The 21786-nt window shown below is 47.8% G+C and overlaps 1 protein-coding gene across 3 annotated transcripts; it reads right to left on the bottom strand.

Moving 5' to 3' along the window:
- Positions 1 to 878: 878 nt before the first annotated feature.
- Positions 879 to 18719, bottom strand: PCYT1A (phosphate cytidylyltransferase 1, choline, alpha). Of its 3 annotated transcripts, none has more exons than XM_009323584.1 (9): positions 18558 to 18719; positions 14770 to 14910; positions 11831 to 11930; positions 9516 to 9632; positions 6188 to 6339; positions 5292 to 5370; positions 4399 to 4541; positions 3146 to 3334; positions 879 to 2293 (listed from the first exon to the last, which is right to left on the bottom strand). In XM_009323584.1, exons 2-9 carry the CDS (start codon positions 14884 to 14886, stop codon positions 2087 to 2089), a joined length of 1104 nt encoding a protein of 367 aa, XP_009321859.1. In that variant the 5' UTR covers positions 14887 to 14910; positions 18558 to 18719; the 3' UTR covers positions 879 to 2086. The 3 variants fall into 3 exon arrangements, with proteins under 3 accessions (XP_009321859.1, XP_009321858.1, XP_009321857.1); XM_009323583.1 differs by lacking the exon at positions 18558 to 18719 and adding an exon at positions 18499 to 18518; XM_009323582.1 differs by lacking the exon at positions 18558 to 18719 and adding an exon at positions 15550 to 15582.
- Positions 18720 to 21786: the final 3067 nt, after the last annotated feature.

Consider the following 21786-nt stretch of genomic DNA (forward strand, 5'->3'; position numbering starts at 1 on the left):
AGGGAAGAGAGAATGTGGGTGATATAAAGTACGTGCTCTACCACTCATAAACCAGGGGATTAACAACTGGCTTGTACCAAGTGACCATTATTTGCTCCTTAGCAAAATCCATAGCAGCCAGCCACGCTCCCAGAGCCGTGCACGTCCCTGCTGAGAGGTGTCCAAGTGGCAGATGAGGAATCCCCAAAATACCCTTTCCCATACCGGCTCTGGCCTCAACAGAAGCAGAGTCTCTGTCAAGCCCTTTGGCCAAGTGTGACAAAGGATCAGCAAGATAAAAGCTGGAAAGAAGCTTTTTAGGCAGCCTGCTCCTACCACAGGGCCACTGCGTCCCCTGGAAGCATCGCACCACGCGGAGCCTGTGGCAGCACTTGACGATTCACCTCCTTGCACCGGCTGCTCCCCGAGCCCCGCGTCCCGCTCTGAAGACCTCCCTGCAGTATTGCTGATCAGGCCCGGAGCTGTCCTCTGCTCCCAGCATCGCAGGAGGATACAGGCAACTCAGGAGGATACAGGCAACTCAGCCCAGCAGCTCCACCCAGAGACAACAGATATCACAGGCAAATCCGAACAGAAAAGCAAGCGGAAGCTTCACAGCTACGCGACACCAAGTCCAGTCCCTCCAGCACTGGCTGCCGGGACAGAATGCACAGACCTGCTCTGTGCACAGGCATGCAGCACATGGGAGGGCAACTGCCCGCGGGGAGCCGCAGGCCACAAAGCTCAGTGATTACTACAGACATGACAGCAGGCACGACGTGGACCATGGTTTCAAACGAGCAGATTACATGTTTAAAATCTTAAAAAGCTGCAGTGCTCTCTGATGCTCTTTCTGGCCTGCCTGAAGGAGTGAAGTAAGCGGGCACCGATTTGTGCACTTATTGCGCAAGCCAGGTAACTGTCACACGGGACCAGGACCCTTCACTGGGGTAAAACGTGCCCTTCATCAGTCCAGCTGCACACACCAACACGGACAGCAAACTGGCTGTACGAAATCATGTTTTGTCCTTATAGCAGCGACTTCATGGCACCAGTGTAAAGGACTGCTCCAGCCCTTAGAGCACAGGAACTGAAACACAGACAAACACGCACAGAGCACAGTGTTGAGGGGCCATTTGGACAGACAGTAAAACTTATTACACACCAGAGACTGGGACAAGGAACTTCTCAAAGGAGTACACACATTCGTTTCCTACCTGGGCTCTCACACACCCAAGGAAACACACAGACAGCAAGTGCCCCGAAGCAAAGATTCATTCTCTTCTCTCCAACAGCAACCGAGGGCTGAATTTTAGCTCAAGATTTAGCAGTCTTGTTAAGATTAGCTGGAAGGGCCTTTCCCCTGCAGCCCCCATACAATTTGGAGCTGTGAATGCTGCGCGCTTACGGGGTGTGCGACTCTATGGTGCTGCGAGTTCTTCCAGGGTGTAATTCCTGCCTGCTAAGCCGGTAGCCCCTACCCAGCACGTCCTCACTGTGACACGCTGGGAAGCTCAGCTAAGAGGCGTGCAAGCACTACAGGGTCTGCTGGATAGATTCCTATCGGCTCCAGCGCAGCAGAGATGTCTCTAAGTCCTAGAAGCCTCTTTACACCACCGCTTCCTGCGTGCTCTCAAGGTCACGCTGGTTGAGGAACCGAGGGGCCTTTCATTTGGCAGCGGCACAGATATTGCCTGGGGGTGGGGGGAATAAGACAGAGGAGCTGAAGGAAGGAAGAGACAGATGGGTCTTCCCACTCTCCCTCTTGCCCGGGAGTTTAACAAGGGAAAAGAAACCAAAACAAAAGCCACGCTTGAGTGCTATTCTTTGCGCTTTAAAAGAGTATTTTCTTAAAATATAAAACCCATCTTCCCCCTGGAAACCACTAGAACGTAAACAATAAAAAGGGGATTTGCGGAGGAGAAGGGAGAGGAGGTTTGAATGTGCTTCCAGGCAGCAGCCCTTGCTAAGAGCAACGGGTGCCTCCAAGGCCCTGTGCTCACCGTCAGCCCTGTTCCTATGGCTCTCCTGCTCATTTAGAGTTCCCCAGTGGGTCCGGACTTAGGATTTGGCGATTAGTGGTTCGCAGCAAATCCCGGTTGGTAGCTTAATCCTCTTCATCTTCACTGATGTCATAGGTGACTGCAGACTCGTTCCTGGAGCGGTTGACCGGTGAGGAAGGAGGAGTCTTGGTTGAAAAGGGCCAGCGGAAGGAGGGAGATGGAGAGCGGTCGTGCGTGGGGCTGCTGCTGGGACTCTGCTTTGGGCTGATGGCCTGCAGCATCCGGCCCTTGCCCTCCTTCAGCATGTGTTTCTAGCGATGGAAGCAGGAAGACAGTTAGCATGGCTCAAACAGCGATGGAAACGGATACTACTTAACAGCTTGTGCAGCATTTTGAGTTGTTGTGTCCCTTCAATGCTTTGTGCAATATAAGAGCAGAAAAAGCCCAAGCATCGCTCTAGGCTTTGGAAACTGCATACAGTGTAATCATCACCCATTTTCAAGCACTTGTAACACAGAATCATAGAATCATTAAGGTTGGAAGAAACCTCCAAGATCATCGAGTCCAACCGTCAACCCAACACCACCATGCCCACTAAACCATGTCCCTAAGCGCCTCATCTACCCGTCTTTTAAATACTTCCAGGGATGGTGACTCAACCACTTCCCTGGGCAGCCTGTTCCAATGTTTAACTACTCTTTCAGTAAAGAAACTTTTCCTCATGTCCAATGAAGTGAATTTTTCCTCATGTCCAATGAAGGCACTTCCAACATGAAGTGCCTGTGATATTTACTCAGCAGCGCAGGAGAGCCTGGCAAAAACAAGTAGCTTCGGACTCATCCCAGGCCAGTGACAAAGTGACTGCCAATCTCTTGGCTCCTCAGTGGCCTGCAGGACACAAGCCGGAGTTTACAGGCGGGCTTGTGGGACATAGGGACTTTTCATGCTACAACGGTAACTGGCGTTATCCAGTTGGCAAGGGTGAGGGCTCCCTGTAAACAGGCTGCCCAAGCCTGGGACAACTTGTCTGGAGACCGGCAGCACATCGAGCACTGCAACAAACCGTAAACCTTTGCTCTGCAGAGCGTGGGGTCCAGAATCCCTACAATGACTGCCAAGCTCTCCAAAATCCCCTTTCCCCTTTTCCCAGAGCGGCTCCTTACCAACGCGCCTTCTGGGCCAAACATCTCCAGGAAATTGCCGATGAACTCCCGGGACTTCTCCTCCCACTTCTGAATGAGGTCGATACTCTTCTCCTCCACTTTCTGGACAAATTCCTTCGACTTCTCCTCTACATCCTTCACCCTCTTTTTCACCTTATCCACGCGCTCCTGGAGGTGGTATTTCTTCTCCTGTACAGTAAGCGGTGGATGAGAGTACAGCTCACCAGACCTGAGTGGCGACCACCTCTGCTCTGTGTTATTACACTGAACTGCTGCTTAAGACTCAGCATCTCCATTAGTCTTGTGACACTTCTCCTTCACTTCAGTGACACTTCTTCCCTAGACTAAATGGCAGACACAGTGGGGCTGTGAGATGCTTTGCGGCAGGCGCTGGCACAGTACACAGAGTGAGACTAAACCCAGAGATAAGCACTATCTAATAGGAGTGCATGGAAGAGGGAAATATTTATGCAATATACAGATTAGACTTGAGTGACCTGCTGTAGGTCTCTTTGCGTATCACGATAGCACAAGTCTTTTTGCTGGGCATTTTTAAACAGAGGCAGAGTTACGTGCCAAAGAGAGGCCAAGCAGCCGTTACCTCTCCTGTTTAATTTTTGTATTCGCTGTATTTTAAAAAAATAGGCATAGTTATCTGAGTGATAAAAAAAAAAGTTTACTACTTTACTTCCAACTTCAGAAGTGCCTTCTGCCATGTATTCTGCTTGTGGGCTAGAGCTGCTCAGCACAGATCAGAGTATGTCCTTCTCTCCTGCCCAAGCACTGCTGCTCCTGCAGCTCCAGGAAGGGAATAGTACAGTGAGAACATCAGATTTTATCCTAACAAATGACTCTATCTTAAGAAGGTGGCTGAGGGAAGAGGAGAGAGATGAGACACAGCAGCTGCTGCCAATAACAACTCATACTTCATTCAATTCAAGAAAACATACATTTCGCCACGCATCCTGTCTCCAGCTCTTTCAACAGGTAAAACGTCACCAAGACAATTCTGACAATGGAGCAGTATTGGCAAAGCCCCAGCTCCCCTGGTTGGGTCCCAGAGGCAGTTTCAGGGGCAGAAGTAGTCTAATTTCTACTCCAGGGACACTGGTTTGCTGCAGTTGCTTAGCTCTGCAGACTGGCATTTTACTGGCATATGGCAGGACTGTGCTGACACTAGACAAGACTCTACATCTCCACATTCTGTAAGATTCTGCTTCACGCAGCTTGTGGTGAGACACACTTCAACTCACGTTTATGAAGCTGACGTTGAGCTCTTTAGCTGTGTAGCCCCGCTGCAGGTTCCGTCTGGCATAAACATCATAGTCCCGCACTATCCGGGTGATGATATCTGATGTTGAGATCCCCTCAGTCCTCTGAGTTGGTGCAAACATGCCTAAAGTTGGGGAACAGGACCCAGGACAGCTGTAGCAAGACACATGGCAAAAAGCTGCTGCCACCTCTATTAGGAAACAATCTCTCCTGTCAAGAGGTCATTTCCTAACTGTCTTCACACCACCATGTCTTTGTCCTTAAACGTACAATACCAGGGTCCTCCTTTCTGGGACTATGAGGAAGACCTAAGTAAGACCAAAGCATGTCAAAACACCATGTCTTCTAGCGAAAAGCTCTTCACTTTAGCTGGTTTAAAGACTATAATCCACTGCAGATAGGATAGTGTGGTGACAAGGACAGGACAAGGGGTCCTACAATTTAGTGGGTGGAAATATAACAAGCTCTGATGGCTGGCTTTGGACAGATCTAAATAAGCTGCACCCCACTGAGTTTTAGAGCAAACAGCTAGAGGAGCCACTTCGCTAAGTTCATGAGATTCTCCATTTGTGAGAATCTGTAAGCCAAACTGCAGTATTTTTTTCCAAAAGGTGGCTGTTAATTCAATCACAATAACTAGGTTGGAAGTGGGCATTAATGCTGGGCAATGCTTGGCCTGGGACATGGAACAGTCCTAGCCTTATGAAGTAGGGCCCAAAGCTGGGCTTCTTCCTGCCCTCAGAGCCTCCTGGGCAGACCCTGTTCCCAGAGGGCCACTGCCACTTCCCCAGGCATAATCCTGCCATACAGGGGCACAGGAGAAACTACAGCAGACCTTTGACAGGAAGCCCTGGAGAATCTGAGCCAGACCCACCTGCTTCTTTTATATGCTTATAAACATCATCGCTGCCAGCAGAAGAATAGGGGATGTCATCGTGTGCAACAAAGTCGATCTGAAAATTAAGAAAGCAATGTGAGTCAACGTTTTATCTTGAACGTGCAGGTCTCCTGCTTTCTGTCAAAGGATGGTAACTTTTTGCTCAACACCTCCACGCAGGGGTGTGACAGAGAACAGCAAGGCACTTTCCTTTCTTAAAAAGCAACACAGAGCAGTCTCAAGTTCTCACTGGCAATTGCGTATCAATTGTAAGCACACACCAGAGAGGAAAGGCTGGGACTAAGGACACGGCTGTTTTAAGCTCCACAGAGAAATGGTTTGTTAATGGCAACAAGGGTAAACTAAGCGAACTCCCCTAGAGACTCCTTTCACCTCCCAAAGCAGTTCAACAGATGCTAGAGACTCCCTTCACTTTATCTTGCCAACTGATTAAAGACTCTCAAGACAGCTTGCCTGGTCTCCTGCTGCAGGGAAGCTGATGTAGATCTAAGCTGCTCCTGCTGTAAGCAGGGAGTTGGACCAGACGCCCTCCAGAAATCCCTTCCAACTCATGCTGTACTCTCCCTACTGCATTTCACACCAATCTGTAACCAGCATCAACTTCTCCTGGAACAGCAAGAACCCTCTCAGGCTTTTTCACCATGTCACAATCTCTACCTTATTATAACATTACCTGCCAGCTCAGCAAATGCTTCTATTTTCCCAAGAAACCCACTCAATTCCCATAACCCAGTTCATTCTATATTTAAGGAGTTGCAACAGAAATGGGTTGCTCAGGCAGAGGTGACCCCCATGGATGAATTCTTGCTGTAAACAGCAAGCACAAACAGAGGCTAATCAAAATTCAGAATGGATCAGATGTCACAAATTACCCTGTGCTCTGCCAGGAACTCGGGGGTGAGCGTCCACGGCGCATTTCTCACCACTTCGTCCACATAGCGACAGTGCTGCACAGCGTCATACCGCTCATTTTCATTCATTACCGTGAAGCCCTTGAAGTTATGGGTTAGCTCATCACTGCAGACTGAAGAAACAGGCACAGAGAAGAGTGAGCCTGAGGTACTTACCCCAATGCTTTACAGCAAAAGGACCTTGCACACACCCCTGCTAAACCAGGCGATGCCAGCTTGGAGGTTGGTAATGGAGGCTGGGGCTGGGACCTAAATTTCAAACCCAGCTTTTCCAGCCACAAAGCACCAGGAACAGGGAGCGGCACAGGGCACTAAACTCCTCAGCAATTCTAGGCAGGATGTTTGGAGGATTTCTGCCCGAGCTGGGAACCTACACTCCAAGCTCTCAAGGTCTCTAGAGCCTACAATGCTTACAAGAAAAACAGCCAATACAGAAGACAACTCTGCTGTATGAAATGGAACCCGGGGCTCTATCAGGCAGAAAACTGCTTATTAACCTATGAACATCTCAGGCCTGGAAACTGAAGCCCATGAAAAAAAAAATTCCCTAAGCTCCTTATTTCATAAAATGCCATACCACAGTCTAGTTCTTGGAAAATTGTATTAAAACAAGGGGTGAGTTAACAGCAAATCAAGTTAGCTTAATTATTATGTTCTATGAGACAGTCAGTGAACAACTCTTCATAATCTGCAATGTAAGACATTAAGAAGGGGGGAGTTTTATTTGGTTATCAGACTCAAAAGTAAACAAGGCATTACCAGTCTCACTGGTATTGGACATATTTATGTTCTAGACAAACAGATGATAAAGAGTGGGTGAGACTGCTCCCAGCTTGGAGCTTATGTTCACTCGGGCTGTGGCCTCTTGTCTCAGTTCCTGGTGTAAGGGGAGCAGTTCATTGCCCTCCACCTCCTCACCAGTCTCCCAGAGGCAGAGTGCACGGTTGCACACCTCGCTACATGACTTCAGGTCAAACTACCTGAAGTTACTTTCCTGTTTGATGTACAACATTTATGTACATGGGGATGTCTTTCCACCGGCAAGATTTCTAAGCTCAGAGCGTTCTGTAGCTTGGAGCAACTATTTCAGCTCTCCTCCCTCCCTTCCCCTTCCAGACACTACTGTAGCACACACAAAAAATGCAGAAGTACCACTATAAAAACGCCCTCAGCAGCAAGTGAAACTGTGATAAGGAAACAAACCACACAAAGGCGTTATGGTCGCTCTATTGCAGGATCAGAGTTTCATTTTGCTTCAGGAAGCTAATGGTAATTGAGAATACTAGTTAAAGGTATTCTCAGCTTTGATACTTTAACATCATTATGCAGCCTGACCAGAGGTCACCTCCTGATAGACGACATGCACAGCCTGACGTGTCTCTAAGGTGGGTGAAGGTATGGGCACAGAGGCACTGCCTGGACAGAGGCCAGCATATTACAGCAGCCAGAAGAAAGGGTTTCTTTATTCCCATTATATTCTTGAAGGAGGCCTGGCTGAAACACCTCTGTTAGATCCCCTCAGGCAGTCAGCAGGCTATTCCTGGCATCATCTAAAGACTTTTGAACCTAACAGACAAAATGGGGAACTTTTATTTGGAGAAATGGGGCCTCACTGACTTCCATGTGGCCAGACACCACACCCATGAAACCACCTTTATCTCCACACTCCTAGTGGGACCTGTTTGGGATTAGCCATAAGCAATCCTCAGCAGAGAGCTGGAGCGGGGGAGCGACTTGCAGGGTGATACAGGTGACACAAAGCTCAACCAGCCACGGAGGGACTGTTGCTCATTCTTTAACTGTCTCATTCGAGGGGCAGATGCTCAACTGCCCCTAATATATTTTGATACTCAGATGTGCAACTCACCAGTATCTGTCAAAAAATAGAAGGGTCAAATTAGAACAGCCTGACCAAAAATCTTTTTCTTAAGCACTCATTTGGTACAGGATATCTTTCTGCAGACATATTAACTCTCAATATATTGCAATAAGACTCCAAGAATATTTGGGATAACTGGCTGCAGTTAGAGCCACTAAGGCCATAAAGACAAAAACCCTGCTATGCCATCTGTATGCACAACCACGGACGGAGGTAAACTGTACTCCTACGACAGCCAAAGTCAACAAGGTCACTCCTTACCTCCGACAATGAGGTATGTGTTTGGGAAGAGGTTCTTCGCTTGCATCAAGGCCCGGGCATGTCCAGAGTGAAACAAATCAAATATAACTATTTCAGCTCTCCTCCCTCCCTTCCCCTTCCAGACACTACTGTAGCACACACAAAAAATGCAGAAGTACCACTATAAAAACGCCCTCAGCAGCAAGTGAAACTGTGATAAGGAAACAAACCACACAAAGGCGTTATGGTCGCTCTATTGCAGGATCAGAGTTTCATTTTGCTTCAGGAAGCTAATGGTAATTGAGAATACTAGTTAAAGGTATTCTCAGCTTTGATACTTTAACATCATTATGCAGCCTGACCAGAGGTCACCTCCTGATAGACGACATGCACAGCCTGACGTGTCTCTAAGGTGGGTGAAGGTATGGGCACAGAGGCACTGCCTGGACAGAGGCCAGCGTATTACAGCAGCCAGAAGTATAAAGGGTTTCTTTATTCCCATTATATTCTTGAAGGAGGCCTGGCTGAAACACCTCTGTTAGATCCCCTCAGGCAGTCAGCAGGCTATTCCTGGCATCATCTAAAGACTTTTGAACCTAACAGACAAAATGGGGAACTTTTATTTGGAGAAATGGGGCCTCACTGACTTCCATGTGGCCAGACACCACACCCATGAAACCACCTTTATCTCCACACTCCTAGTGGGACCTGTTTGGGATTAGCCATAAGCAATCCTCAGCAGAGAGCTGGAGCGGGGGAGCGACTTGCAGGGTGATACAGGTGACACAAAGCTCAACCAGCCACGGAGGGACTGTTGCTCATTCTTTAACTGTCTCATTCGAGGGGCAGATGCTCAACTGCCCCTAATATATTTTGATACTCAGATGTGCAACTCACCAGTATCTGTCAAAAAATAGAAGGGTCAAATTAGAACAGCCTGACCAAAAATCTTTTTCTTAAGCACTCATTTGGTACAGGATATCTTTCTGCAGACATATTAACTCTCAATATATTGCAATAAGACTCCAAGAATATTTGGGATAACTGGCTGCAGTTAGAGCCACTAAGGCCATAAAGACAAAAACCCTGCTATGCCATCTGTATGCACAACCACGGACGGAGGTAAACTGTACTCCTACGACAGCCAAAGTCAACAAGGTCACTCCTTACCTCCGACAATGAGGTATGTGTTTGGGAAGAGGTTCTTCGCTTGCATCAAGGCCCGGGCATGTCCAGAGTGAAACAAATCAAATATTCCATCAGCATAAACTCTGACGGGGCGATCCACTGTGCCAAAGAGACAGAGAGACATTTGTGAAGATGCCTTCCTGGAGAAGCAGCTGCTGCTCATGCCCACATTTGGGGACCTCCTGAAACTCATGGGGGCGTTGCAGAAAACTGGCAGAATGCAGAGCCATAGCCAGGAAAGATTTGTGCAGAGAAATGGCTGGCTTTCTGCCTTCCCACATGGAAACAAATGTAGCTGAGGACAGAGCTGAAATACAACCATGTTCAAAGACAGACTCAAAACTTACCAGATATCCACCAAAACAAGGTGAAGGGAGACCAAGGGGAAAGCAAACCCTGGACATCTCCCTCCTATGGAAATCCAAATGCAGCATTAACTTTTTGCACAGCACTGAGCTACCAGAGGGAAACCGGCCAAAATATTTCATAGGTGCCCGATTTCCCCCTGCCATCCAGGATGGCATCTCAAGACTTTTTCAGCAACCTGCTCTGCAGCCCACTGCCACAGCTACCAGTCTGGCTGAGGGACCAGACTGATTCCTCACCAGCATCATCGGCTCCCCCAGTCCCATGAAATGTATAGCTGTATCCAAAAACCCAGCTGGACTACTCAAAGAAAAGCAGCTACAATTCTGCTGAACCACTGGCACTATCAGCTAAATCCATAGATAAAGGAGGAACTTTCCTCAGGCCACCTCTGCCAGGGGAAGTTGTAGCTCTTCTCTTTGAGGTCAGCGCAGAGGTAAAGTGACATAGTCTAGCACTGCCACGTAATAGCAGGAGGCTCCCTGACTTCTGGTCTCCTGGGACCACACAGGACTCTAGCTCTCTTGCTGCTGGTAACAGAAAGCCACGTATTCTTGGTACCTGACACACTTCGGAATGGCCTGCTGCTCTCTGGCCCAATTCAGGCAGACAGGCTCAGAGGAGTGGTGTGAGCCGAGGCACACCAAAGCTGCAGCGAGGTAGGGGCAAAGACCTCGCAGGAGAGCTGAAACCCCATGGGTCTGGGCAGGGCCCTGAAGGTACCTAGAGACAGAGCCTGGGAGGCAGCAAGAGGATGAGTTGATGCAGAGGTAGGGTTGTTAAATTCCAGCTAAGCAGAGGAGTCAGTTTGAGGACAGTCTCTTACAATCACTTTTCCACAAATCCACCTCAGTCTGAAGATGCCAGGAGGCTCTGGAGAGCCAAGGATCTGGAGATCTGAGACTGCAAAAGCTTTCTGTATGCCAGAAGAGGGCTGGTCCTGGCAGACCTTAATTAAAGTGCAGCCATGTTCTGGAAATTGGCTGGGATATCCTTCCCTTTTCCTCCATACCTGCAGCAGCTACAGTTCCTGAGCACAGGCATAAACAGCAACAAGGAAGCATGCAGTGAATTTTAGTCTTAGCAGGCAGGAGAGCCATCACTATTGAAATCAGAGACATTTGTGCAGGCTCTGGAGACTTTCAGCTGGGAAATTAATGTGGACTGTGAAAAGCATTGGATTTCCAGAACCTCCTGCAGGAAACCACTGCCAGGTCTCAATCTGAGCTGGCTCATCTCTCAGCAGCAGTCAGGTAGGTAGAAGTGCAGCATTTTTATTGTCTTGGTTTCCGTAACAGAGAGGCCAAGTAAGACAGCACTGTCTGCACAATCTGGCAAGAGAGGGCAGCCATCCTTCAGGAGTCAGTCCTGCCTCTGCCTCCCCTTTGGACTTATAAAGAGAACAGTGTTTTTCCCAGCCTGGTTTAGAGAATAAAAGGACATGTTCTTGTTGTGGGGCTGGCCTACTGTGTTTAATTTAACTTTAATTCAAATCCAGGCTACAATGGGACATTCTGGACAAAGATGCATGTTGGTTTTACTTGCCCATTTCAAGTTTCAGAAGGGATGACTTTTAAAGTGCTTAACTTTAAGCTGCCTCAGACAAAGTAGTACAGAAAAATGTTCAACTCTGATACTACTCTATAGCTGTCAGTGGCACAGGAAGAGTTAAAACACAAATATCTATTTGCTTCAAATAGTCTTACTGGTGCAGGTACGGCTCCTCACATACAAAGGCTCCAATTTCAGTTGTAATAGCAGGCCCAATTTCACATGGGAACAGTTATTTAATCACCAAAGCATTAACTAAGTCATTCGCTGCAAACCCAGTCTGACATACAAGGTGGGTTCGGTCTCAGAGGTATCAAAATCATACCTGTCCCTCCCCAACCCGACATTTATACAATTCTTCCAGTCTGTTTTTTACTTACAAGGGGTCCCTCTCATCGCTTCTTCATACGTTACTCTGATGTATGGCTTGCTGTAATCGATTTCCACTTCATCTGAAAACGGAGCCGGTTCCCTCAGTCCCTAAACCACCAGAGAAGGTTAGCTGTGAGAATGCAAAGGTGAGTGCACTACGTAGCGGCAGCACTGCCACTGCAGTGTCCTAGTCACTGAGTGACTCACTGTGTCTCTGCACGATTCAAACACATGTACGGAAAGACTAATTAGTGTTAAACCTCAAAACAGCCCTGCAGGGTGATTAGCCTGAATTTAGAGAGGAAGAGAGAGAGGGAAAAGTAGAGTTAAGAAGGTGGTAGTCATACTGGACCCAAGAAAACTGGAGGCTCAGATCTGCAGCTGGTAAAAACCAGACTTCTGACAAACAGCGGTTCACAGCAGCACAAGACAAGCTTCATCAAACCTCACCGTCGCAGCTCCAGCTATGCCCACCCAGGCAAAACCATCACTTTGCTGCGCCTGAGTGCTTGTGCTGTGATGTACAAATTGTAACAGCTCCTCAATTTGAGCGTATGAACAAGCAGAAGAGCAATACCAACAGCAGCACAAATTCCCAGGGAACGTGTGTATCGTCAACCATTTCTGAGCTGTACACAGTGAGAGACTGACCTCGATCTGTAGCAGCGTATCTCCAACTGCTGAAGGAAAACCCCTCTAATCTGCTAGCTTGACCACAGCAGTATGTTCAATCAGCAGCTGAAGTCCAGGCACCATTTCTGGTCTCCTCTGAATGGAAACAAAACATCTGCCCTTCCCATAACGGAAAAAACAGCTCAATTTCCTCCTAGCTGGAAGGTGTGGGGCAGCAGTAGATGTCTCTTTCCTCAGCCAGAAGACTAGGAAACAAGCTTGGAGATCATTACAATAATACCTTCAAGCTGCAAAAAGCTAATCAGTTTCCTCTCTGGCTTCCTGTCCCATTGCAGCATTGTGCCACAGTGCCCAGCACCACTGCAACCAGAAAGACCGCTGCTATTGCAGTTATTGCTACTGTCATTCCTATTAGAGTGCTCAGAGTGAAGTGCACAGGAAAGCAACCACTGACCACTACATTCAAGCAAACTGATACTGCTGAAAATCTCCTTTAACTTACTGAGGCTCTAGTACCCATGTTTCACACACCACCTCCTCTACCAGGATCCTTACTGTTAGGTAAGGCCCACGCGTCTCTCCTTTCATCACTGCCATTATATCTGGGACTTGTGATTAAAACCAGACTCTCTGCAGTTTGGTTGGCACATACCTGGTACGAAGCTAGGAATAAAAGCATTGAAAAACCTATCAAAGTTATCAGAGGATGATAGAGAAATGCCCTCAAAAGCTCCTGCCACAGTCTCGCCCTTCTTCTGCAGTGCCTACAAGGGTCAGGACTCCCGATGTGCACCCGATGTGCACAATACAACAGGATTGTGTGTCAGCAGGCTTGTTACTACCATCTGCTGCTGAGCCCCGCTCCTTTAGGGGAACACTGCCAGCCAGCTGTTTAGTTGGGAGCGGTAAAAGCTTCAAGGCAATGTCACAGTTAGGCAACACTATTACTCTTGCTACAATAAATAAACCTTTCACAAAAGGAAGAAAAGAGAAACCTTTCATCAGGAGGTCTGCGTTAGCCCTGTGGCTAAAAAACAGCCAGGAAGTTTAGAAATTGGCTAGATATTACTTGTCTTGTGCTGTTCATAGACAGATGCTCTATTTCTAACACAGGACAGACACCAACTTGAAGAGCAAGAGATTCCCATGGAATAACCTGTGCAATTCTCTTTCCTTACCAAAATATATGGGGTCTTTAAGAGGGACAGGGTGGGTTTTGACAACAGTCAAGGATTTAAGGCTCTGTGGGAAAAGTCATGCAATGCCTCAAGCCTCCATTCCCAATGCTTGTCTCCCCAGTTCTCACTTCTGACACTGCTCTTACTTCATTACCATCTGTCAAATGCCCTAGGACAGGACTGAAGTACTCCTGAAGAGCAGAATGTTGTTATCAAAGAGGAAAGCTGCAACACATCACCGTATTTTGCCAAGGACTATGACCCCAGTATGACGTGGCAGGGATGGTAGCTGGCTTTTGACAGAGATAAGGAAAGAGCAACTAGAGCACATGTGATACACAGGACAGCTCCAGGAAGAGGGCAGAGAAGAGCTGTAAAAAGCCCATCATCGCAATATTGTGGCAAGGACAAGTTAAAGTCAACTCTTTACACTGGCATTAACTGGCATAGACCCCCTTTAGAGAGACCCCACTGGCTTTAGCTTGTTAAAGCCATCCCGAGGTTGATCTAGAAGGAGAAATCCTTTTGGTTTTTGTTTTTTTTTTTTTTAATGAACATGCCTGAAATATCAGCAACATAAATGCAGTCTCCTGCCAGACCAAGAGAATCAAACAAACAGTCATCTTCCCAGTGTTTCAGAGCACAGATTCAATAGATTGCTTCTGCAGGTGCTTACAGACTTCAGACTCTCCTAGAGTTCCCCTGACTTGAACAGGACTGCTTTCTGCGAGGTACATGAGTTGTTACATGCTTGTTTGGAGTATTTCTCCCTCCCGCTGGGTCACTTAAGAAAACCCACCTGTGAGAAACGAATGCTTATTTCTCCATGGATATCTATATGCATGCCTGTTGGGGTTCAGCTTAAGTGACTACAAACAAGCCAGACACACCACAAAAGCAGCTTAGCGACGCTTGCCTCAGACCTAATTTAAGCCCATGTTGTAAGCATGTTATTAGTATGAACAAAGGAAGATTTTAAACTGGCTTTGCAAGAAGGATAGCTACTGTCATTTGCTTCTTCCCCCCCTGCTTTGTTTTCTGTGTCCACAGAAAAATCATCACATTTATCTTTCTGCTGTTACGGCTCAATGTCCTCATGTCGCAGGCACCTAAAGCTCCTATCTCTGCTTACTTACGAATGAGCGTCGGGACATTTTTTGAGGGATTCCGTCCAGCTCTGTCGCCCCATTAGGGCCAGATCCATCTTTTCTTCTTTTTCGGGAATTCATCCTGGAGGAGGTCGGCGGCTCCATCTTGCCAAGCACGTCCAGTGAGAACTGGAACAAAATGAAGGAGGGGGGGGGGGGAAAAAAAAAAAAAAAAAAGATATTTCTCAGATCTTCCAAAGCAGAATCAGTCAACAGCAGGCACAGTGTACAGAAGGTCAGCGCAAAGACACAGCCACCTAACAAGGGGCTTAGCCAGTTGTATTTGGCATCAGCTGCCAAGGCTTGACAAACAGTGCCTGGTGGGAATACTGAATCATTTGATGCAACTCAGAGCTGTTCTGCAGAGAGAAGCGTGCAGCAGTCAGCTGGCTGGAGAGAAACTCGCACAAGAGTTGCAATGCAAGTTATAAATCATTACTACAAGGCTAATTATCCTATTTTAGCATCTGAAAAGCAACCTAAGAATTAAGGCATGCCCAGTCCATATTCAGCCCTCCCCCAGCTCTCATTCTGATGAATGCAAACACTCTTCTAGCCTTCTGTGTGCCCCCTGCCTCCCCCAAGACAGCCGGTGGGTGTACTGCATCCCTGTACAATCCTGAAGAGAGGAAGGAGCAGGTTTAAGCAGAAGGACAAGGGTGAGGGAAGGGGTGCAACCCATGGTCATAACTTAAATAACTAGCTGGCTTGCTGTTTGCTTTGTTGTTTGTAAGACCAAGCTGCAGCTCACCAGTGGGGACGGCTCACCTTGGGATGGCTGCCACCATGCTCCCCTCTCATCCCCTGTCCCCACTGCAGTGGTGACTCAGCCGATGGAGAAGCAGCTGCTGACACCACATTAGGGCACGCTTACTTCTGGCACTTTACGTACCAGGTTGTAATTAGCGGTGGTTCAGCTGAACTGCTTCTGTGATGAATAGACAGACAGACAACCAGTGTAGGACAGAAATTGTGACAGCTATCTAGAAGTAAGCTATCTGTGCTTTTGAGCTGGAGTCATTGTACCTTCCCAAAAGGGCCCCGGATTAGGAAGCCCAGCACTTCACAGAGCTGAAGCAAAGCTAGGGATTCATAGAAAGACATGGCAGCAAATATTCCCTTTTCAGCTGCTGCAGGAGTTAGAAACAGGTGCTAGACTTGCAAAGTTCATAACTAAAGAGCAGCATTATCTCTCTTGCTCACTTGAAGTGTGCAGCTCTCCAGTGCAGCAAATGGCACTTCTGACCTGCCATTCCTGAGAGCCGCATAACCCCTCCGCCCAGAAATGATGCTTATGTGTGTGCCTCAACACCCGAATAATAAGAGCCAAGTGGAATTTAAAACGTCTCCCCACCCACATGCAGTGTGTGTGTGCTGGAACAAGTTAGGTGGGGCAAGCGCGAGGTATGAGAAAGGGCAGATGTCCCCCTGAACACCACCCCGCTCCTAGGCAGAGAGTTTCTGCCGAGCGTTCCTACTCAGGACAAGCTGGGACTGTCCTCAGTAAGGGCTGCTGGGCAAAGCTCTGCTGTTCAGCAACCAAGAAGCGTGGGCTTGATTTGTGAATCTGTGAAGCAGATTTAGTGATCGGACTCACTCAAGCACAAATGACTCCAAGTTAAGGAATGTTCCAAAGTAAGGAGTCAAACACAGTTTAATAACACATGAACATACCGCTCTCCCCACCTAGCATCAACAAGATGATACCTTACGAACAGCATTAGGGCCAAACACAGCTGAACTGTTTTTGGGCTACATGCGTGTAAGTATCCCAGACTGCTCTGCTAGACCTAACACAACGCACTAAGAACAGGAAAAAGAGAATCTTAGGTGTGCGGGGAGCCAAAAAAATACTGGGGAGAAGACAAAAGTGACAGTGAAGAGCAGCCACAACGACATTTCAGAACTGCTTGAGCCATCCAGCACTCACTCCGTAATGCCTGCAAGTCAAGTTTGTCAAGTTTCCCCCATTCCAGTAATTAATTTACTATTTCCTAAGAACAGACAAACATATGGGAGTGTGCAAAAGCAATCTCAGGCAAAAAGAGTTTGCAACCCTGAGCTCCAAGTCTTCAAACACGTAAGCAAATATTTAACTTTCAGGCAAGATCTGTGCTATAAATGCAGCAGCCTTCAGAGTACCTCTGTGAAAACACAGGGTATGATACAAGTAATTCTTAGGTTTTGCAAGGCGCCATCTTGCAAACACACTCTGTATCAGTTATTTACTTCACCACCATGGTCCTGTCAGAAACCATCCATTTCACAAAAAGCAGCAGACCTCTGTCTCTGGTTCAAGTAACCCCAGCGTTCATGGAAACAGTTGGGGAAAACAGCAGTAGATTTTCTTGTTAGTTGTCAAAATAATTTCACTGTTTCAAGTCACCTGTTGGTCTCTGGCCATTCGCTTTCCTTCCCTTTGGAGACAATTAAAAGGTCTGTTAATATCCTGAACGCAGTCCTTCTGAACCACTGCCCAGCAAAATATTAAAAAGCGCTGGCAGAGGCTTTGGTGCTGAAGTACGGACATAGCATCCTCCACGCACAAACAGGTAAAGCTCTTCCCACGTTAGCTTGGCCCATCAGAGCAACCAGACTTCTCTGCACACAAGTACACTCTCCGCTGAGTTATCACCAGCATCTTGCTGATGGGTGCAGAGCTCACGGCCAGCCAAAGAACTGCAGGTTACAGCACAGGGCAACACCGTGCTTTGTGCTGATGTACAGCAGCACTGTCCGAGCCCAGGAGAAATCTCCAACAGCTTCTTCCAACCCCTCCCACACCCAACCATCCGCTTTCCTCCACCCTAATTCACTTTTCCACTTCTCAGGGTATACGTAGTCAAATGATGGCAAACAATAGCTTAAGCGAATGGATTTGCTTTGCATTAAATAAGCAGCAGTGGTCAGACAGCACCAGCCACCCAGCAGCAGCTCTACCTGACATACCAAGGGAGAAACCTGCTTTGAGGACAGGACAAATATGCTCTATCTGCTCTGATGTTACAGGCTAGATGCTGCTGAAGGAGCCTCTCCAGTGTCCGGAGAGCTGGGCTGGGCACCTCATGAGTGACGCAGCTTGTGCCAATTCCTCCAATTAACGCAGAAATTAAACAATAATTTTACCACTCTTCAAAGCTTTAAAACCTCTGTCCTGCGGCTAGTGTGTTTCTGGGAAGTCCTCCCACCACCAAACTTGTCTTCGTTAAAAACTGGGAACACGTTGTTTTTAAAAACAAACCATACCTTACTGCGATAAAGCTACTAATCTTAGAATGTTTCATTTTGACCCAAATGACTAAAATAGCATCCTGAACAATTACTTACTAACAATGGGATCCAGCATCTGTAGCTGAGCTTAATACATGAGCACACAGTTTTGCTTCCCCAAATGCATAAAACACTGGCTGTTCTAAAATTAATTACATTTGCAGCAGATGGGGAAGGGGAAAGAGAAGATAAGTCTCAAAGCTCATTCTGAAAAACTCCAAGATAAAAACCAGGCATAATCAGAAGAAAGAGCCCTGCTGTAAAATATTAACATTGTTCTATTTTGTTTAAGGCATCACCCTCCTGCATTACTGAGTCTGTGCTGAACATGAGAAACTGCTTTGCTAGGAGCAAAGTTAAGAAGTGCCCCATTTGGGAAAGCCATGGGCAGATCACAGTCTTGGTGACACTTTACAAAACACTTGGGGCTTTGCTTCTGAAACTTACTTCTTTGGTGCACATCCTGTATCAAAGAAGCGCCTTGCATCACCTGCCAGCTGGCTCACCTCAAGAGAGTGAGTTGTACCGGCTCTGCGAGGAGCAGCTGACTGCCAAGGGGAGAAGAGTTGCTCTCTCCGTCAGGGAATCACTCTTCTCAGTCCCCAAGTGCAGATATTGAATGAAGGAGGGGAAGCAGTCGAAGGGAGAAATAGGAGTTTTCTTTAAACTGTGGCAATAACAGCCTTCAGAAATCATCCAACACTTTACTGAGAGTAATGCTACAAAGCTCAAGTCATTTCCCACTGAAATGCAGCCACTTCTGGGAGGGAAGAAGGACAAGCATTGATTACCACAAAGAAAAAAAAAATACATAGGCAGGGAAAGAATTTAAAGCTTCTCCCTTAGTGTGAGTTAACTACACCATCATCCGAGCTGGAATTTAACCACACCACCAAAGTTAACACCTCTGGCAGATGGAGAAGGTCAAAATAGGCGCGGCAAATCTTCTTGCTTAGCCAAAGCCTTATCTCACTGTCTGCATCTTCATGGACAGTGCCGATGCTTTGTTTAGCCTTGGTGGTGACAGAGAACTGCCTGCCTCACACTACACCTGAGAAGCAGATGAGCTATTTCTGCACCCTAAGCACACTGACGGCATGAGGACCTGGCCCATCTGCATTCTTTCTGTTTTGATGTCCCCAGGAATTTCTTGAAGAATATTATCTGCAAATCTACACACACTAGCAGGATTTCTTCTGCCACCTCTGCTGCTTTTCACTTGCAGATTTACACACCAAGGCAAAATAAATCCTGCTACTTACACTCATCCTGCTAGTTAAACTCGAAGTCTGTGCAAAACAAGAGCTTACTGCAACAACTCAGTAAATGCTCCAGCCCAAAGCTGCTGCATTTCCCACCACGGATCTGAGTCAGCGCAAGACTGGCACACTGGAGCAGCGAGGCCCCTCCGAAACCCCCAGCTCCCAGGCTCCCCGGGTGGCACTGCCTGCTTCCCAGGCTCCCCTATCATCCCTCTGAACTTAGAAGGCGTTGGCACAGTCAGATGTGACTATCATGTGCTGCTTTGCCTACAAGATCATACCACTTTACAGGAACAAGCTATTTCTCTTCTGCTGACTCATCTGCAGGCAAATACTACTAAACTTTGCACTCTGCCAGCTGTCTGCAGAGAATTGCCTTGACACGTGGACAGCACCTAAGCGAGAGCCTCAGGGAAAAGGAAGAAGTCCTGTCACTTCAGATATTTCCCCTGCCAGGCCGTAAAGTACCCAAACGACCCTGCATTCCTCCGTCATGGGGAGAAGAGAATCCTTTTCCCCCTGTTCTCCCCCACCTCCAACCCCCAGTTTACGATTAACCTTACTGCTGTGTACCCCTGTAGAGATCTGTTGTAGACAGAAAGACTCAGAAGAGGTTAATGACAGAAGACTCATCACAGTGAGAAACTGATGAAAGACTGTTTACAACTTGGGGGTTAACCAATACATAATTACTGGGAGAGATCAGGATCTCTCTTCAATCCGTGCTTAAAAATCTTGCCAATCTCCAAGGCAACTTCATTCCCAGCCCAGGCTTGCGAGGCCCAGATTCGCCCCAATCTCCAGACTGAGAGCATCTGCTTTAAAAACTGAGTGCTAATGGCTGCGACCCAGCCTGCTCACCTCCAGAGAAGACTGCGACCCTCCCCAGCACAGCAGCTCTCCCCACAGTCAGCATCTGCTCTACCTAGACGGTCTAAGCCCTCAAGCCCCTTAGAAAGGTTACTGCAGGATCTGGCAGGCAGAGTCCTGTCTACACTCAAAACATAGGCTGCTTCAGCTACTCCGGCTGAACAAAAGCAGCTATCCTGCAGCATATTAATAGCCACATGAACGTATAAAAGGGATTCCAGTTCAGGCAGTGCCATATCCAGCAGCATCCAGACCCAGACCTTTGCAACGCTGGCTAAAAAAACCCCCAAGCCTTGCATCCCCTACTGCTACGGGCAGGCTGATAACATTTGCTCAAGCAGAGCCCGACCATGCAGAAGATCTGGTACCCGTGTCCTGCAATCGATGAAAAGATGCTGCTTTTCACCAACAAAGTCCTAAATGGCTCAAGGTAATTCTCTCTACAACAACCACAACTGAAAACAGTGCAGTGTGATCACCTAAGCAGCGCTGCTATGAAATACACACAAAAAAAAGAGAAACTGCTGGCAAGACCTTCTCCATGAATTCACGGCCCTTCTGGGTACACCATAAGCCCGAGGCACTGAGTGTCCTGGCATGCGACAAAGTCTCTGCTGCGGTTAGCGAAGCAGCAAGAGTAGGGTTTATGCAGAACATCAGAGAAGATTTGGAGTCTGCCCAGGGACAATAGAGAACAAGCATGGGTGGTCATTCTGTCCTGACTTTTGTGCCGAGTTGCATTGTGTTTTGCTTTTAGAGCTTAACAACAGAACCTTTTGAGACTTCAGGAGGCAACCTCCTTTAGTAGGTTTACACATCAATACCAAATCCTTGCTCCAACAATTATTGTTTGTGGGTCATTCTACAGCAATTTCAAGACAATTACAATCCAGATCTTGGACCAAGAAACTTCCAAGTCACGAATTTTAATGATTCTGTATATATAGCAAATTCCTTCAGGAAATAAGGCACAGGTATTTGTCATCTGAATTTCAAAAGTAAATATGGTGGCTGACCTCAGGCCCAGGAGTCCTGCGGATGGAAAGCCACCAGTACCTGCTTCTGACTACACCAGTCTTCGCCAGCTGCAGGCTGGGGGACCTGGTGCTGCAATGGCACAGGGTGGGGACAGAAGAAGGAAGGCCACCTGCAGCGTCCTGCACCTCCCTCCACAGCGAGCGAAGGCTACCGAGGAGCATCGCAGCTCTCAGAATTCCTGCAGACTTTAACTCTAATTACAAAACCATTAATCAGTGCAGCCAGGACTTTGGTGGACACAAAAAGCGGGTTAGAGAGGATGTGTGCCTGCACAGCAGCTAGGTCACACCTTCCTTCTCCGCAGTCAGGGCCACCTCCTCATTGTTCTGCTCCTCTCTCCCCTGCTCCTCTCTCCCCAGGGCTTTGGCTGCGTCCCCTAGGTCGGGGGATGTTCCCCAAAGCCCCCACGCTCCAAGCCCTGGGGGGTGTATTCCAAAAGTTTCCCAAAGCATCTGCTGCTGTCTCCTCTCAGCCTGCCCCCACCGCAGCCGGGGCTGCCATCCCCCGAGCATTGTGCCTGAGCCCCAGCCTCTCCCCAAGCCCCCACAACGGGGAAGCAGCGCAC

This window comes from Pygoscelis adeliae, unplaced genomic scaffold, assembly GCF_000699105.1.
Source record: "Pygoscelis adeliae isolate BGI_AS28 unplaced genomic scaffold, ASM69910v1 Scaffold245, whole genome shotgun sequence".
Classification (NCBI taxonomy): domain Eukaryota; kingdom Metazoa; phylum Chordata; class Aves; order Sphenisciformes; family Spheniscidae; genus Pygoscelis; species Pygoscelis adeliae.

Coding starts and splice junctions, on each gene's coding strand:
- PCYT1A (XM_009323582.1), bottom strand. CDS start 15,582: ATGAGAGGGGAGCATGGTGGCAGCCATCCCAAG. Junction 5,371..6,187: donor AGTTCCTGGCAGAGCACAGG/GTAATTTGTGAC, acceptor CTTAATTTTCAG/ATCGACTTTGTTGCACACGA. Junction 4,542..5,291: donor TAAGCATATAAAAGAAGCAG/GTGGGTCTGGCT, acceptor CCCCAACTTTAG/GCATGTTTGCACCAACTCAG.